This window comes from Cetorhinus maximus, chromosome 8 (genome assembly GCF_964194155.1).
Source record: "Cetorhinus maximus chromosome 8, sCetMax3.hap1.1, whole genome shotgun sequence".
In the NCBI taxonomy this organism is placed as follows: Eukaryota; Metazoa; Chordata; class Chondrichthyes; order Lamniformes; family Cetorhinidae; genus Cetorhinus; species Cetorhinus maximus.
Window position 1 is genome coordinate 49,187,161 of NC_135886.1, and position 20,153 is coordinate 49,207,313.

A 20,153-nucleotide genomic window follows, 5' to 3' on the forward strand; every position below is an offset into this window, starting at 1 on the left:
AGGGGCGTATGGATTGACATGACAGTGTATTTATTCTTAGATGCCACAGTTTCTGGGTTTTCACATTTGTTATTTACTCTGCTTCAGTGTCACTATTCCACTCTTCCATAAATGGACTTCATGTTCTCAATCACTCAGACTGTACCCTTTTCTACTCAACATAAACAATAGCATGATCTGTAACAAAGAAACCCACCACCAAACAGTGACTATAAATAATGTCCCACCATGTGAAATCTTGGGCCAGAACTTTGCAGAGTCAGCCCAACTCCAGAAGCTATAAAAATGGTGCGTGGGTCCCAGATGCAGAAACCCCACCCCCATTTCCAACAGATCCAATTTTTGCTGGCTGGGAGAAGGGGGTGGGGCATGAGTCACACAGGAGGGAAATAAAAACTCAGCAGGGCCATTTGAACTTAGTGCTGAGTTCAAACAGATACCATTTTGGCTGTTCTAAAGGCCTTAACTCACAGTGTAGGAGTCATGAATTGATGGAGTAGATGTGAATGTTCTTGAAGAATGGACAAGGTCAGTTTAAGTGCCATGATCTGAAGCTTTTAAAATCTCCCAATCTTCAAACATGAAAAAATACAGGCTTAAGCTGTCAGTGAGAGTTTAAACAAACCCTCTGCTGGACTGCTTTGATTGACTGGCCATCCGGTGTAGGTGAGAAAAAACATTACCACCTGTTCATGCAGTCTCAATAGAGGTCTTTATTGACATTTCCTAAGGGCTAGTATTATGCCATTATGAATACTTAGCTGAGTTTCAAAAGCTCTAATTACCTTAGCAGGGGTTCTAAGTTCATAGTTTGATTGACAGTTTAAAGAGGCTATTAAAATATTAGCTGTCTTTGATGTGGTGTCTGAACAGAAGTTTGGTTATTTTTATAAGAGATTAATCACGTGAGGAGATTTAAAAGTTATAAATGGCTTTCATGAACAGGAGTTCTTTTCACTATCAAGTGTGTAGATTGTTAGAAAATTTATCATCTCCACATAGCTCCTGAGGTCTGCCAATGGTGGACACTGGGTGAGTGGCTATGGAGGTGGAATGGAGGTTTAAAGTGGCATAACTGGTGGGTGGGGAGCATGAGTTGGCATGCAGATGGCATGGGGGTACGGGGGCCTATTGGCTTCTAAAACAATTGGGATGAAGTCTTGTACAAGGACAAAATAGTGTGCCTAATCTTATACTTGCTTGTTTTATGAATGCATCCTCAATACCTTATTTGTCTAGATATTCCTTTATGTACAAATGTTCAAATCTCTTTCTTTCTACATCTTTTGTAATGCTTTTCCATGAAAAGTGTGGGAAATATGAGCATTCACCCTGCCCATGTGCATTAACTGCACTTACCCAAATTACACATCGTTCACTAGTTGTTAAACCCAATCTCCCAACACATTAAGAACCAACCGAAGTTGATGAGCGTCATCTATGGTCCTAACACTCGCACAAATCTTAGTATAATTTGCAAGTCAGGCACCTAGATAGAATAGATTTTCTCTGATGGGGTGTGTCCAGAATAAGGTGGAATGTAATGACCTTATCAATCAGGGATGAAATCAGGAAGCACTTCTTCACAAAGAAAGTGTAATGGAAATCTGGAACTTTCCGCAAAAATTGAGTTCTTACTCGCTAGTTGGAATAACAATGTGATTTTTTTGGCCCGAAAGTTCCAAGGCCAAGAAATTCCGGGTTGGTTAATGGAATGACATCGACTGGGAGGATGGTTAAATGTGGAGTAGAGTGAAACATTTCTGCTCCTCCTGGCTCCACATTCAGGTGAGTTACTAACCTTCCTGATTAGCATGCAATCCCAAAGATCGATTTCACGGAATGCAGCCTGTGATGGTGATGGCTGACTCCGGGAAAATCAGTCTGGGAAAAGGGACCTCCAACAGGTGTTAGGCCCCTTGTTACATACACAAAGGGCCTAATGCTTGCTTTGGTTGTGGGTAAAGATTGCTGCCTGTTTGTCCTTAACCCAATACAGCAGACGCACATTCCTCGCAGGATGTATGTGTGTGTGTGCTGTGCAGTCTAACAGCCAGGTCCACTGACTCTGGCACTTATGTCAGGATCATACATATTAGCAGCCTCCAGCACTAACCTGCTGCCATTTACAGGGCTAACAGTTGGACAGCTCATGCACATGGGAAAGGTGCAGCTTTATGATAAAGGTAAATGGTAAATATAATGATAAAAGGTAAATAATCTGAAATGATATGGACAGTAACTCCACCAGTTATCAAGCAGATGCTGCTTTCCAACAGCTGAACTACCATTAGCATTTGTGTGTTAGTGAAAAAGGCCAGTCCTTTAAAACTGTGCAAAGCTAATCATACGAGCACCAAACATGTTTGTATTTAATTCCATTGTCCACTGCTAACACAGTGTAATTATAAGACTCGGAACTCCACTCAGCACATTCCTCACAGGGTGGACCGATGTGTTGTACTGTGGACTTTCAGCCCTGCTTCAGATATGAAGCGCAGCTTAAAAACAAAAGAAAAATCTTAACAGCAAGAGTGGCATGGAATGTGTGGGACCTGTATGGAGAAAGAATATGCTGGCATTTTCTCTTTAAAGTGGAATTAACCTGTTTGTTGCAATATGTTGGCTACAGATGCTATTGGTGTAGGGGTGCGTTGAGAAGAAATTCAGCCTAGGTGAGTGCAAGTGTAGAAGAAGCGATGGGACTTGAATTCCTCAGGATTCCTCCAACCTGCTGCCCCAATTCTGATAGGAAACTGCTGGAATTCCATAGGAAATAGCAGAGACTCAATTGTGTTTTTTCTGGGAATTTCCTGGCTGTTTTGGAAGGGGTCAAACCTCCAGTAATGAGGAGGTGTTGCACTGTTTCTGATGACTTGTTAAACCAAGGCCCTATTTGTGTGAAAGATCACATGGCACCATCTGGGGAAGAGTAGGAGAGTTCTCCTGGATGTCCTGGCCAATATTAACCTCTCAACCAACATCACGAAAATAGATTATCTGCTATCACATTGCAGGATGTGAAACTTTGCTCTGCACAAACTGGCTGCTGCATTTCCATCGCATCAGTGAATACACTTCAAAAGTATTTCATTGGCTGCAAATCACTTTGGGATGAACTGAGGTCATAAAAGGTGCTAAATAAATGCAAGTTCTTTCTTGCACATATTGGGTTTAATTTTCTAGAGAAATGTATGGTGTTGGATCTAGCACTGTGTGCATGGCCGATGTACCTTGTTGTTTTTTGGATACTTTATCGACAGTGAAATAGGTAGCAGGGTTCTCCTTCTTCTTCCTGGGGTCTTTGATAAACTTGGCATACGGGTCTTTCTCTGGTTCCGGAACTTCCGGCTCGGCCTTCGGTTTCTTTTTCCTTGGTTTCTTTTCCGTGACATCTTCTTGTGTTTGCGTGCACATCCAGGTGGGAGAAAGCAAGCAATGTCATTGGTGAGAGACTTCCAGAACAACCTAAAGGAATCTGCTGAGCATGGTTGCACCGGGTCTATGTATGGGAGGGGGTGGAGAACTACTAAGGATCTGTGTGAGTGGGGTCGGGGGGGGGTCATGGGTCAGGAATGATGGCAGCCGACGGACACACATTGAGGAAAGGTTTGATAAGCAATGCACCCTATGACTGAGGATGTAACATAAAGCGTGACCTCAGAAACACTTGGCACAAATCAAACACATTGTTATATAAATGGGATAATCTCTGTGAGCTCTGTGCACACTGTAATAAATAAACACATAAGACCATAAGACCATAAGACATAGGAGCAGAAATTAGGCCATTCGGCCCATCGAGTCAGCTCCGCCATTCAATCATGGCTGATAAGTTTCTCAACCCCATTCTCCCGCCTTCTCCCCATAACCTTTGATCCCCTTACCAATCAAGAACCTATCTATCTCGGTCTTAAATACACTCAATGACCTGGCCTCCACAGCCTTCTGTGGTAATGAATTCCATAGATTCACCACTCTCTGGCTAAAGAAGTTTCTCCTCATCTCTGTTCTAAAAGGTCTTCCCTTTACTCTGAGGCTGTGCCCTCAGGTCCTAGTCTCTCCTACTAATGGAAACATCTTCCCCACGTCCACTCTATCCAGGCGTTTCAGTATTCTGTAAGTTTCAATCAGATCCCCCCTCATCCTTCCACACTCCATCGAGAATAGAGCCAGAGTCCTCAAACGTTCCTCATATGTTAAGCCTTTCATCCCTGGGATCATTCATAAATCCCATGTTACATTTATTAACTATTAACTTTTGGAAAAATAAGTACCGCTGAAAGGAGGAGAAGTTCCCTCCTCAATTATAAATAGTTCGTAGGCCATTCAACTCGCCAGCTCCCTCTCTGTGGTTGGAGTATCTACTTTCCTCCATTGCATTTTTCTCCAATCTGCTCTAAAAAGCTTACTTACATTTCAGTTTTCAGTTCTAATGTTGGATTATACCTGAATCATTTACCTGCCCACTCTCTCCACAGGCACTGATTCACCAGCCATGTTTCCACAGTTTTTGGTTCTTAATTTCAGAATTCCAGCATTTGCAGTCTTCTCTTTGGTCTCCTTTTCTCTTGCTAGGCACTTGTTACATGGTCTCATTCATTTAAAGTATGAAATATGGGAGGTAGATTGCTTTGTGAAAATTTCTAATATAATAAACATGGGATGGGGGAGGAGAGGATAAGAATGCCTGTGGTCACTGTGGGGAAAGACATCACCTATCTGTGTACAAACCTTTCTTCCTCTAAGCATATCTATCCATTTGCTCCTCATTCACATACATAAAAATTCACTGTGTATAAAATCTAGAATGTTACAGCATAGAAAGAGGCCATTCAGCTCATCGAGCCTACGCCAGTTCATTGAAGGAGCTATCCAATATTTCTTACTCCCTTGCTGTTTTCCCATATCGCTGTATTTTTTTTTGTTCCTTTTTAAGTATTTATCTAATTTTCTTTTGAAGGTTACTATTGAATCTGCCTCCACTACCCTTACAGGCAGAGCGTTCCAGATCGTAACAATTCACTGTGTGGAAAAAAAACCCTCTTCTTCTCCCTGCTTTTAGTTTAAATCTAGTATTAGATTTAGCTAGAGGCATGGTTAGACAATATTTTAATGAACACATTCCAGACATGGCTGAACATGAACCAGAAGCATTCTTACCTCTTAACGACCATCCACAGATGATCTCATTGACCCCTGAGCACCCCTGATCTTTCATTAGCAGAAGCTTGGGTCCCTGAGCAGATACTAGAGAGGGATCTAGTGTTCTCTCATCTCCTCCTTGAGATGTGGACACATGGGGCAGGTTTTTCTGGTTGGCGAGCGGGGCTGGGGCCCGCTCGCCGACGCATAAAATGACGTGGGGATATGTCGGGCGTGCGTCCTGACGTCACCCCGCGTCATTTAGATTTTCAGTTCGGCAGGCGCACAGCTGAATCGAAATCACACCCCACCCCCCCTCCCCACCGCCCGCACAGGGAACGCATAGCGCTTCCTGGCGGACGTCATGCTGGGCAGGCCTTAATTGGCCCGCCTACGTAAAATGGCAGCGCTGATCAGAAGCCCACCTGCACCCCCGCCCGCACTTCCCCCCCCCGACGGGGGACGGGGGGAAAATGTTGCCCATGGTCATTTAAGAAAGATAGATAAAGGCAACTTTTCTTTATAGATGTCACTAGCTAGGCTAACATTTATTGCTCATCCATAATTGCCCCTGAGAAGGAGGAGGTGAGCTGCTGCAGTCCATGTGTTGTAGGCTCTGGGCATTTAAGAGTCAACCACATTGCTGTAGGTCTGCAGTCACCAGAACAGGTAAGGATGGCAGATTTTCTTCCCTAAAGGGGCACTAGTGAACCAGATGGGTTTTTACAACAGTGGTTTCATGGTCATCATTAAACTTTTAATTCCAGATTTCTAATTTCACCATCAGCCATAGTGGGATTTGAACCCTGGTCCCCAGAGCATTATTCTGGGTCAGTGATAACACCACCACGCCAACCCTTCCCTCAGATCATCAAAGCCTATCTCTGCCACACATTGCCCATCCCATGGTGGGTTATAATGTCAGTGCTGGTGAGTATCTGGCAGCTCCCTCCATTCTTCACATGCAAGCTTGGACATTGAGTGTCAGTAATCTAGTCAATCCTGGGGGTCATCACGTGTAGTATAAAGGGTTAACAGATGGGATATGCTAATGTATGATGTAGATGTACCACTGACATCAGTCAGTCATGTGCTAGATTCTCGAGAGAGGGAGAGTTTGGATTCACGCCTAGGAGCTACATGCCTATTCTGTAACCAGTTTAGATGTAGCACAAGTGTTAAGTGAAAGTATCAATATAAAACACACTCTGTATAAAATGTAAACCACACTTAAATCATTTAAAAGAACTGGATACTCTCCAGTATGTTCTTTCTCTAATATCTCTCTGTTTCTCTTCATGTAGTGTCCTTGTCCGAAGGGTAGATCTTGGCTTTGCTATGCAATATAATGTAAAATGGGTGATCGTGAGTCAGCAGCCCATCTTATAACTGTCCTAATTTTTATTCTTATTAACTTCAATAAAAATTAAGTCAAATATAAAGTGGGTTGCTGACTTGTTATCATTCATTTAACACAAAGTCAAGTTCTACCCCTGAGGCTGTCAGTAGTGAGCAGGGCCTGGCTGTGTCTGTACTGTGTCTCCTTGATCCACTGATAAGGTTCATCTTTCTCTGGCTGGGGAAGGTATTTTATTGCTTACAATATAAAACGATTATTTTTCCACTCTTCTCACCTGTTACTAAGAGTGGGGGAGAACACGTTATTAAATACCATGTCAGAACTTCTACTTACATTCTCAACATCAGCGCATTGTGTAAGGCCATAAAATATTGCAAAATGCACAGAAATAATCAGCAAGCACAGGAAAGACATTTATTCTGATTTTTCCTCTGTGATGTTGTGAGATGTGTCCTTCTATCTTGGACTCTAGGCATGGGACTTGGTTCTGAGACGGACTGTAGACATACACGGGTATACGCTTAACAATGGGTTTATCCAGGGAGCAAGCACCAGATCAGTACCTCATTGTCATCCTAATGTCACACAGAAGCTTCCTGATTAAATTCCAAAAGAAATCTTCCTCAGGTTCTTGCTGCTGCCCTGCTGAAGGCACTAATTCATACTGATATAGGGTTACACAGTTAGTGGCAGAATTAATGTAGCTCAACTATTCTTAATCTTGCTGAAAAGAGAGACACGTTGCTGAAGCTTTTCATCTTGCATTCATCAGGACAGACGCAAGAATGTCAAATTTCAAACAATCCCAACAATTTATGCTGATTAGTTGGCAAATTGACTCTGATTGGCCGAGACGTAGCCATGGAATTTGGAGCTTGGGGTTCTCCGTTGCCTTCCCCATTGAAACAACTCGACCAATCAGAGTCGATTTGCCAACAAATCAGCACCCTTTTCTCCTGTACTTTAGATTGTTGTAATTGTTTGAAATTTGGCATTCTTGTGTTTGTCCTGAGGAGTTCAAGATGAAAAGCTTCAGCAACACGTCTCTCGTTTCAGCAAGATTCAAGTTCTGTATCACCAAGTGCCTCTTCTCAATGTGTGAATCCAGACAATGGATGATACCAACACTGAGCCCGATCCTATTGTTACCACAACCACTACACACCTGTACTTTCCAACTAGTGGCCATGGATAGCGATTTCCTCCTCTGCCTTAAGGGAGGTCAGTTGTAATGCACTGACTGATCTGCCTTGTTATTTCCAGTGTTAGAACAGGCTCCAGTACTACTGAATAACCATAGATCACATTGGGACATTTGGACGTGGAACTTTCCATTGGTGTACAGCCCTGGAATGCTACTCAGACATTGTGCTTCCTCCGATTGGGATGTCCTAACCCATACAACTATTGGCATGACCAGCATGTCTTACTTTGGTTCACAGTCTTTGCTTCGACCAATGGGGCTTGTTCGTCAGAGCGCTTAGCCTTGGTTTTCTTGAGCTTCTTGTCCTCTGTGTTGGATTGAACCATCAGAGGCTCCTGACGTTTCTTTTTCTGTTTCTGCTCCAACAGTGCATGCTGTGTGGACAGGGAAAACAGATTTTAGTAGGTACAGATTCAGTCATTGAGAATGAGAACTATCCAGGATCACAGAGCCAAAGTAAGGAGAAGGAAAGTGTTAATGTAAAACACACTCTGTATGAAATGTAAACCACACTTAAATCATTTAAAAGAACTAGATACTCCCCAGTATGCTCCTTCTCTAATATCTCTCTCTCTCTCTCTCTCTCTCTCCATGTAGTGTCCATGTAGTCAGAGGGTTGCTAATCATGCCTCAGTGGGGTAAGTAGATGAGGCAGGCCCCAAGAACAATCTCAGCTGGTACAGAGATTGTGCCCATCACATCATTGTTTCCTTGAATATCAGCTCAGCACTCATAGTTGTGCACCTAACTCTGCACCGACATCAGTAAACAATTAATTTCTGCCCTAAAAATGTACATAGCAAATATTTTGAACCAACCGGTTGGCACCACGTCATTCTCAGTTTGACCTCTGGCAATACAGCTAAATGTAGCCAAGACTTATGTCTCTTCCCTGAAAACTGTGTACTGAAATCCCTTAAGCACTGATCTGTCCTGTAGAGTTTGTCTTGGAGATCGATTCAGATTGTGCAAAAAAGATAATGCCGGGTGCAACTTCTTCAATTAAAAAAAAAACCCTTTCTGCTTCTGAAGCATGTCCACAAGTGTCACCAGAACAGCTCAAACCTTGATCTAAGTGACAATGTAAGAAAAGTACTGTCAACCCCAGAGATTCACAAGCAAGGTCTGACTGCATCCAACTGAGTGGAGGTTGGCTGATCCAGTGAATCAAAGCTTCTTCCATCTTTAATTTAGCAACATGTAACATTAGATTTAAGCACACGGACTGCATGAAGGTTAAAAAACAAGGCTCCCTTATTCCACCGCCATCAAAGTTGTATAAGCACTCAAGTGAAAGCTTAACTTCAAGGAATAAACTAGTTACAGAGAATGTTCACAGCCAGTGCTCAAGGTCTCTGCCCTATTCATGGCTTCGGCTCCTCAATGCAGTGTCTTGAACTACTGCTCCAGCCCTGCTCTCCTCTCTCTCCACGGGGCTTCCCAGACTCAAGAGTGTCAGTCTGACTAGTCTCCAATTCCCCTTCCTGGCTCTTTAGCCGCCCTCAGGGACTTCATGCTGCCTTATTCATGACCTTGGCTCCTGCCACACTACCACTCACAAGTCCTGGATTTGTCCTTCCTACTTTCTTCCTCGCCTAATGGCATCTGTCTCAGCCCCCTCAGCTCACCAATGACACTGCTCCCTACAGGAAGGACCCTGCAGGAGCTGACCAGATCCCCTGTTTAGTATTCCCCCTACCATCGCCACCTGCTGCCAGAGGCCCAGCTACAAGCATCAGCTGTGACCTTTGCCACAACAGTGCGACAGTGAAGAAAAAGAACTGCATCATATTTTATAATCTTATTTTGTGCAGAATGATGATCAAAGTGATTTCTTGCACTGCAGGCCAAATTGGGGTAATATTTCCTGTAGAACACTGGCTGCTAAATGTTTATGGGGCTTCTGGACAATGGGGTTAAGGGCCGTTACCCAGACTGACAAAAGATGAGAAGTGCTGGGAGCACCAGCATCATTTACCATTTACATAAATGCTTTTGAATCAGGAATCAGAAGCACAACATCACAAATTACAGACAACACCAAATTAGGAGGGAATAGTTAATACTGAAAAGACTGCAAAACATGCAAGAAAATATTAGCAAATATGCAGAATGGGTGTGTAAATTGAAAATGAATTGAATAAATTCAGTTCAGATCATTTGCTGCGACGTGTGGTTTGCTAGAGCTGAATGGTAATTGAACAGTGACAAGTTCAGAGTGAGATATGCTGGATACATTTCTTCAGTTACAAAATGGAGCTCATTCACCCATTGGTCATGAAGGGACACCAACCAAACGACTGGATTGTTCTAGATTCAATGGGTGAGCAGTTTGCTCAGTCACCATTTGAAAAGCATAGTCCTCCTAAGTCAGTGGATCAGTGTGATTCCTGTCCAGTCTCAGCTACACAAAAGAAAAACATGCTACTCCTGGACTCTTGAGAGTTAGTTCTAGGAGTTTCAGGAATTTATTTCTTTCTGTTTGTTGTGCCCATCTTCACACAGCAACCTGAATTGTATTTCACTCCTTTCTTTCTAGTGGCCACCAGCTAACATTTTGTTTCTGATCTCTGAGGTAGTCAAACATTCGCCTAAATTGGGAACCCAAGGTCAAGGGCCATGGGCCATAGTGCAGAGCACCAACAGGGCAGTAAAGAATAAAAAAGGTGAATTAGGAAACAGTGGTTAGGCCTAAGATAGGAGGAGAAAGGAAAGGTTGAGTGTGATAAAAGTTCCAAAATTCTGAAAAATGAGTGGGAGTGATGTGAACTGTTATAATTTTAACTGGAGCATAATGAGGAGTCAGAATATGAAGAGGCAGTGTATTTAGAGTTTAGAGTGACAAGGTAGGAATCTTATTAGATCACGTTCATAGCATTATGAAAACATAAAGAAGGACAAGAAAGATTGTGATGGAGAGGCAGTCATTACAGGCTCAAGGGAAAAGAAAGAGGTAACTGAGCCTCATGGAGGCAAAATTAAGCCAAGAGTGTTGCCTGAGGGAAGGAGGACTAACACGAAACCAAAGATGGCCACTGCAAACTGGATGGTCACTGTAGGGGAGGTGGCGGCGTAGTGGTATTGTCACTAGACTAGTAATCCAGAGACCCAGGGTAATGCTCTGAAGACCCAGGTTCAAATGCCACCATGATAGATGGTGGAAATTGAATTCAATCAGTAAAAATCTGGAATTAAAAAATCTAGTGATGACCATTGTTGATTGCCATATTGAAAAAACATCTGGTTCACATATGTCTGAGGGTGCACTTTCCTTTAGGGAAGGAAATTTGTCATCCTTACCTGGTCTGGCCTATGTATGACTTCAGACCCACAGCAATGTGGTTGACTGCAATTAGGGATGGGCAACAAATTCTGGCATTGAAAGAATAAGAAAAACTTGCTGGGTTGAATTTGGAAGAGACCTGAGGAAACTGAGGGTGCACTTTCCACTTTCAAATTAGGGATCATTCAGCTTTCACTTCGAACTATTTCAATAAGAATATCAGGTGAATTCCATAATGGATGCATATTCTATTCTACTGGTTGACCACTCAAGGAGTGAAGGTGAAGATTATGCCAAGTGAAGAATTGGAAGAGACAAGGAGGTGAAATTTGACTTGGGCAGGAATGCAAACCGGATGGTATTACATTGATTACCAGTTATACATATCTCCTGCATATCTCATTCTGTTCCATTCATTGGAATGGAATGGAACCTGAGGCAAGGTGTACAGCTGGCAGCAGATATGATATTGTCCATTTTACATTCCCATCCAAGGCAAATTAATCCCCAAGAAGGCATGAAGAAAATCAAAAAGTGGTGATTTGGACACTGTAAGAAGTCATGCTGATAAATAGTTGGAGCGGGCTAGGCCTTTTCTCAGGCTTGTGAGATGTCCAAAGTGATGTCAGATGATTAATCAAAAGCAGAGTTAGAAAGGCATGTAACACTGACAACACGATCAACAGTAACTGAGCATCCTGAGAACCAGAACTTACAAAGCCAATGGATAAATTGAAAGTAAATGTCCTCCTCTTCAGTAAACTGTGTTAATTCAATTGCAATTAGTGGGAAAAATATTCCATGCTGTAACTGCCTGGGAATGGATTTAATCATGTGTAAATGCCTTGAACTAAGAATTCTCAACATCCATCGGATAGCGAAGTCCATCAGCCCATCAAGTTGAATTTTAAACATTAACCAACAAGAAAATAATCCAAAACAGTGCATTCCCCAGCAAAATAGGTTTCCCTATTGTAACAGTAATAGGAAAATGAATTAATCCCACGGGACACTAAAGTATGAATGTATTGACTTCTTTTCGCTATTGAAACTGAGGCATGAAACGATTAAAAATAAACAGGTTAACACCTTCACTAAGATGGAGGAGGAAGGAACTTTAGATCAATGCACCGAACGCCCATCACTAGTATTACATAGGATTATATAGGATATAGGATACAGAAACAGGCCATTTGGCCCAACCAATCCATATGGTGTTTATACTCCGCTTAAGCCTCTTCCCATCTTTCTTCATCAAGTCTATCATAACCATCTATTCCCTTCTCCCTCATATGCTTGTCAAACTTTTCCTTAAATGCCTCTATTCTATTTACTTCAACCACTCCCTGTGGCAGTAATTCTCACATTCTCACCACTTTTTTTGTAAAGAGGTTTCTTTTGAATTCCCTATTGGATTTCTTAGTGACCATCTTATATTGATAGCCTCTAGTTATGCTCTTCCCCACAAGAGGAAACATTCTCTCTGTATGTATGTCACAATGTAATTTCATATGCCCTCATATTATTAAAGTAAACCTCTCCTCATCTACCCCCTCCCTTCTCCCCTAGATCACTGTGCTTGCTACCACTCTCTGTAGCTTACTTTTCTGCCAACTCATCTAACAACAACTGATGTAAAGCTAAGCAATAGAAGTTGAAAGGAGATGAGAGGCTCATTATTCATTGCAGGGTTTCAGTTCAGCCCCTGTCAATGTACTCTCTCAGGATTTTCCACTTCTGCAGTACACTGTCACCATTGTTTCAAACTTTGAGCAACCGCTGACATGTATTTTTAATCTGTTCGAGCATTTGACATATGGATTCAGTGAAGGAAGTAATGCAGACAAGGTGCAGCTCTCTCGACGTGATGTCTACATGTCACCACTGGACAACTTAGTCAATCAGGAGTGCTCCATTCTCTAATATTTTACCTTTTTGGGGGGTCCAATTAGTTCCACATGTAATCCTCATGTGGGCTGAATTGTTAACATTTTTGACTGAAGTTCCTCTCTCCTTTTGCCTAATGACCTATTCAAACCCAATGGTCCCAGGTTTCTCCAGGTCAGAGGAAACTATGGCTCGCCATCACATTTCACAAGAGCTAGTCAATAATCCCATTTCCTATTATCTCTGGATGCTAGCTGTGGCTCACTTGTGGCAAACCCACCTCTGGGTCAGAAGTCTAAAAGTTCAAGTCCTAAGGCTTGGGCTCAAAATCTAGGCTGACATTCCAGTGTAGAAACAGGGGGAGTGCTGCACTGTTAGAGGTGCTGATTTTAGGACGAGACATTAAACCCATGCCCCATCTCCCTTCTTGTGTGGCCCTGAAAGATTTCATTGCACTATCTGAAGAAGAGTAGTGTTGTCCTGGTCAACATTTATTCCTCAACCAACATTACTAAAATAGATTACTGGTCATAAACACATTGCTCTTTGCGGGAGCTTGCTGTGTGCAAATTGGAAATTGTGTTTCCTACATTACAATAACAACTATACTTCAAAAGTAAAACTCTTTGAGATATCCTGAGGGTGTGAAGGGTGCTATATAAATGGAAGTTCTTTTTAGGTAGAATTTTCCAGAAGTCAGTTCAACACCTCAAATCGCTTTACTGATATAACAATCATCGATGCTCAAGAACAGGAACAGGGAGATTATGACTGGACATAGAATGCACTGACAGGATGTGCCAGTTTTGACAAAATGACAAGGGAATCAGTTTAAAGTGTCTTCACTTGCAACAAATGCTTGTACATATAGGGCAGGATTTTTAGGTCGGCGTGCGGACACAATCGGCGGGCCCGGGAGTGGCCAGGGAACCAACCGCTGACCATGATCGGCCCCCAACCGTGATTTCATGCTGGCTCGCCAATTAATGGGCAGCCAGGGTGCAGCATGCGCCAAAATGCTCAGCGCTGCCGGGGTGGGGGAGGGAGGAGGGCGGGCGCTGACATAAGCACGGGGGTGGATGAGCGCTGAATGAAAGCTCCCTGAAAGCAGAGAGCTGCTTCAGGGGGCTGAAGGCTTTAAGACAGTTAAATAAAGTTTGTAAAATAAGAAAAAAAACGTGCAAGCATCTCAATCAGTCACCTGAACATATACGTGATAAAAGTGCTGTCCATAGATTTTTATTTAATTTTTATTTGATAATGGAAACCTCATCCCACCCTTGGATGAGAGTCCGCCTGGCCAATTTGCCCGTCCACCAGGCTGGACGGAGCACAAAAAATCAGAAACAATTGCAACTTTGATGACCTTAATAGGTCTCTTAATTGTTGGCGCTTCCAACTTCTGCGCCTGCCTGCTGACTGAAATATCGCACAAGCGCGAGACGACGTCGGGACACTCACCCGGCGTCACTTCGTGCGATCTTGCATCCGATTGGGTCGGGTGCGCGCCTACATGCCTAGATCACTGAAAATTCTGCTCATAGATTTTAACATAGGGATCATAGAATAATACAGCACAGAAAGAGGCCATTCAGCCCATTCAGCCTGTGCCAACTCTTTGAAAGAGTTATCCAATTAGTCCCATTGCTCTGCTCTTACCCTATGGCCCCGAAAATTTCTCATTTACAAATAAAAATCCCATTCCCTTTTGAAAGTGAGTACTGAATCTGCTTCCAACAACTTTTCAGGATGGACTTTCCAAATCATAACTCTCTGTGTAAAAAAAAAACTCATCCACTTCCTCGTTCTTTTACCAAAGACCTTAAATCTGAGTTCTCTGATGATTGACCTACCCACCAGTGAAAGAAATTTCTCCTTATTTACTGTCAAAGACACTCATAATTTTGAACTCCTTTTTAAATCTCCCTTTATTCTTTTTTGCTCTAAGGGGAACAATCTCAGCTTCTCTAAGTGTTTCCATATAACTGAAGTTCCTCACCGCTGGTACCACTCTAGTGAATCTTGTCTCACCCTCTCCAAGTTCCTTCTGAAAATGTGGTGGCCAGAATTGAACACAACCTAGAGCAAATCTTCCAATGCCAATGAACTGCCAATTGGTGCCATGCTTTTGATCACTCTGATACAACTCAGCCAAAAATATCTGAAGAAGAGTCATATGGGCTCAAAACATTAACTCTGTTCCTCTCTTCACAGATGCTGCCAGATCTGCTGAGTTTTGCCAGCAGTTTCTGTTTTTATTTCAGATTTCCAGCATCTGCACTATTTTGCTTTTATTTTAGCCACCAAAAAGTACATTTGCTTCTGTGATCATCACTCTAAGAGCCGGCTGCTTTGGGAATTAGAACATGCTGTTCACTTCAAAGGGAACATCTTTCCTGTCTTCACGCTCCTGGTTGGGGGTGTGGGGGATGGGTGGCATATCTATCAGGAGACAATATGCAAAATAATCAGAATTAAATTCTGAGGACAGGTTGCCTAAACTTGGTTTGTATTCACTTAATTATTAAAGACTGAGGGGTGATCTATCTGAGGTGTTTGGAATGTTAAAATGATTTGATAGGGTAGGCACGTAGAAACTATTTCATCTGGTGCAATGGAATATAACCTTAAATTTAGAGCCAGTCCATTCAGGAGGGAAACCAAGAAGCCCTTTTTCACACAAATAGCTCCTCCAAAAACCTGTGGATTGTGGGGAGCAACTTAAAATTTTAAGACTGAGTTCAATAGATTTTTGTTCCTTAATGTGAAGGGATATGGGGCAAAGGCAGGTGAATGAAGTTATGATGCAGATGAGCCATGGTCTAATTGAATGGCGGTGCAGGTTTGAGGGGCTGAATGCCTCCTCCTGTTCCCATGTTCATATTGCAGCGTTCATTTGGATTTTGATAAGTGTTTCGGGTATGAGAGGCTCCCTCCTGGGAGCACACCATTAGAGAATTACCCATCCGGTATCAGTTCTGGGAAATGGTGGCTTAGTGGTAATGTCACTGGACTAGTAATCTAGAAGCCTGGGCTAATGTGCTATGGACATGTGTTCAAATCCCACCACAGCAGCTGGTGGAATTTAAATTCAATTAATACATCTAGAATATCACTAAATAAATCTGGAATATAATGCTTGTCTCAGTAATGGTGACCATGACAACTATCATTGATTATTTTTTAAAAACCCATCTGGTTCACTAATGCCCCTTTAGGGAGGGAAATCTGCCATCTTTACCTGATCTGACTCCAGACCCACAGCAATGTGGTTGACTCTTAACTGCCCTCTGAAATGACTTACCAAGCCACTCAGTTGAAGGGCAATTAGGGATGGGCAACAAATGCTGGCCTTGCCAGCGACGCTCACATCCCGTGAAAGAATAAATAAAAAGCACTCCCACATCAGAACTTGTCTGTACAGTGCTGAAGCCTGGTTTCCAATCTAGCCCAGACTGATGGGTGAATGACAGTTATGGCACGGTTAGATAGAGAATATTCTCCACATTGCCCAACTTAGATATCTTAACACAAACCTTAGAAGAAACATTCCTAATACATTAGTGTGGCATTTTCCACTTGCTTACGCGGTTCAGTGTCAAGTTCTGTCTGATAAAGCTCCTGTAAAGATCCTTGGGACGTTTTCCTACATTAAAGGTCTTATGTAAATGCACTCTTGTTGTTACTTCAGCCAACCTGCACTCTTTAAGTGAAACTGCCAATATCATGCAGAGTTAAAGACTTTAGAACTGGATTGAGGTGGCCAAAGCCACTTCACTCAAGATCCGTCGCTGGCATTTATCCCATCTGTCTGGGCTAGATTGGACACCAGTGCCCTGAAGAGTTGCTGATTTACAATCTGTTTAAAACTCTGTTTAATGTACAATGAATGTAAGAGAGGTCACTTACCCGCCGGAGAGCAATGAAATGAGAGCAAGCAAGGAGAAGAGAGAAGGATTTGTTACACCAGGCTGGAAGAACAATAAAGGACAACTTTAACAAGCAAGAGTAATAAAATAACAGGAATGAAAGGTTATAGATCATTGCCACGGAGTCGAGTAACTAATGAACCCACTGTAGTGTTATAGAGAGCCTAGTTTTCACCATTGTAGTGTTTGTTGGTGCTAGTTGTTCCTACTCCTTGCCTGAAAACACTGACTCATGCTGAGCTCCAGACCTGGAAAACCTCACCATGCTGGGTTACAGACCTGGAAAACCTCACCATGCTGGGTTACAGACCTGGGGTACCTCACCATGCTGGATTACAGACCTGGAAAACCTCACCATGCTGGGTTACAGACCTGGAAAACCTCACCATGCTGGATTACAGACTTGGGGTACCTCACCATGCTGGGTGACAGACCTGGGGTACATCACCATGCTGGGTTACAGACCTGGGGTATCTCACCATGCTGGGTTACAGACCTGGGGTACCTCACCATGCTGGGTTACAGACCTGGGGTATCTCACCATGCTGGGTTACAGACCTGGAAACCCTCACCATGCTGGGTTACAGACCTGGAAAACCTCACCATGCTGGGTTACAGACCTGGGGTACCTCACCATGCTGGGTTACAGACCTGGGGTACCTCACCATGCTGGGTTACAGACCTGGAAAACCTCACCATGCTGGGTTACAGACCTGGGGTACCTCACCATGCTGGATTACAGACCTGGAAAACCTCACCATGCTGGGTTACAGACCTGGAAAACCTCACCATGCTGGGTGACAGACCTGGAAAACCTCACCATGCTGGGTTACAGACCTGGGGTACCTCACCATGCTGGGTTACAGACCTGGAAAACCTCACCATGCTGGGTTACAGACCTGGGGTACCTCACCATGCTGGGTTACAGACCTGGAAAACCTCACCATGCTGGGTTACAGACCTGGGGTACCTCACCATGCTGGGTTACAGACCTGGAAAACCTCACCATGCTGGGTTACAGACCTGGAAAACCTCACCATGCTGGGTTACAGACCTGGGGTACCTCACCATGCTGGGTTACAGACCTGGGGTACCTCACCATGCTGGGTTACAGACCTGGGGTATCTCACCATGCTGGGTTACAGACCTGGGGTATCTCACCATGCTGGGTTACAGACCTGGGGTACCTCACCTTGCTGGGTTACAGACCTGGGGTACCTCACCTTGCTGGGTTACAGACCTGGAAAACCTCACCATGCTGGGTTACAGACCTGGGGTACCTCACCATGCTGGGTTACAGACCTGGGGTACCTCACCATGCTGGGTTACAGACCTGGGGTACCTCACCATGCTGGGTTACAGACCTGGGGTACCTCACCATGCTGGGTTACAGACCTGGGGTACCTCACCATGCTGGGTTACAGACCTGGGGTATCTCACCATGCTGGGTTACAGACCTGGGGTACCTCACCATGCTGGGTTACAGACCTGGGGTATCTCACCATGCTGGGTTACAGACCTGGGGTATCTCACCATGCTGGGTTACAGACCTGGGGTACCTCACCATGCTGGGTTACAGACCTGGGGTACCTCACCATGCTGGGTTACAGACCTGGGGTACCTCACCATGCTGGGTTACAGACCTGGGGTACCTCACCATGCTGGGTTACAGACCTGGAAAACCTCACCATGCTGGGTTACAGACCTGGGGTATCTCACCATGCTGGGTTACAGACCTGGGGTATCTCACCATGCTGGGTTACAGACCTGGGGTATCTCACCATGCTGGGTTACAGACCTGGGGTATCTCACCATGCTGGGTTACAGACCTGGAAAACCTCACCATGCTGGGTTACAGACCTGGGGTACCTCACCATGCTGGGTTACAGACCTGGGGTACCTCACCATGCTGGGTTACAGACCTGGGGTATCTCACCATGCTGGGTTACAGACCTGGGGTACCTCACCATGCTGAGTTACAGACCTGGGGTACCTCACCATGCTGGGTTACAGACCTGGGGTATCTCACCATGCTGGGTTACAGACCTGGGGTACCTCACCATGCTGGGTTACAGACCTGGGGTATCTCACCATGCTGGGTTACAGACCTGGGGTACCTCACCATGCTGGGTTACAGACCTGGAAAACCTCACCATGCTGGGTTACAGACCTGGGGTACCTCACCATGCTGGATTACAGACCTGGAAAACCTCACCATGCTGGGTTACAGACCTGGGGTACCTCACCATGCTGCGTTACAGACCTGGAAAACCTCACCATGCTGGGTTACAGACCTGGAAAACCTCACCATGCTGGTTTACAGACCTGGGGTACATCACCATGCTGGGTTACAGACCTGGGGTATCTCACCATGCTGGGTTACAGACCTGGAAAACCTCACCATGCTGGGTTACAGACCTGGGGTACATCACCATGCTGGGTTACAGACCTGGGGTACCTCACCATGCTGGGTTACAGACCTGGGGTACCTCACCATGCTGGGTTACAGACCTGGGGTACCTCACCATGCTGGGTTACAGACCTGGGGTACCTCACCATGCTGGGTTACAGACCTGGGGTATCTCACCATGCTGGGTTACAGACCTGGGGTACCTCACCATGCTGGGTTACAGACCTGGGGTATCTCACCATGCTGGGTTACAGACCTGGAAAACCTCAGCATGCTGGGTTACAGACCTGGAAAACCTCACCATGCTGGGTTACAGACCTGGGGTATCTCACCATGCTGGGTTACAGACCTGGGGTACCTCACCATGCTGGGTTACAGACCTGGGGTATCTCACCATGCTGGGTTACAGACCTGGAAAACCTCACCATGCTGGGTTACAGACCTGGGGTATCTCACCATGCTGGGTTACAGACCTGGGGTATCTCACCATGCTGGGTTACAGACCTGGGGTACCTCACCATGCTGGGTTACAGACCTGGAAAACCTCACCATGCTGGGTTACAGACCTGGGGTATCTCACCATGCTGGGTTACAGACCTGGGGTACCTCACCATGCTGGGTTACAGTCCAGGAAAACCTCACCATGCTGGGTTACAGACCTGGGGTATCTCACCATGCTGGGTTACAGACCTGGGATACCTCACCATGCTGGGTTACAGACCTGGGGTACCTCACCATGCTGGGTTACAGACCTGGGGTACCTCACCATGCTGGGTTACAGACCTGGGGTATCTCACCATGCTGGGTTACAGACGTGGGGTACCTCACCATGCTGGGTTACAGACCTGGGGTACCTCACCATGCTGGGTTACAGACCTGGAAAACCTCACCATGCTGGGTTACAGACCTGGGGTACCTCACCATGCTGGGTTACA

General features: G+C 44.5%; 1 protein-coding gene across 4 annotated transcripts in view; it reads right to left on the reverse strand.

Moving 5' to 3' along the window:
• Positions 1 to 20,153, reverse strand: part of LOC144683280 (tubby protein homolog) — a 122,733-nt gene that overhangs the window by 56,829 nt on the left and 45,751 nt on the right. For all 4 annotated transcript variants that reach the window (XM_078546226.1, XM_078546225.1, XM_078546224.1 and 1 more), the window contains exon 2: positions 7,936 to 8,065. In XM_078546226.1, the coding sequence (XP_078402352.1) occupies positions 7,936 to 8,065 (130 nt within the window). The remainder of the gene's footprint in view (positions 1 to 7,935; positions 8,066 to 20,153) is intronic.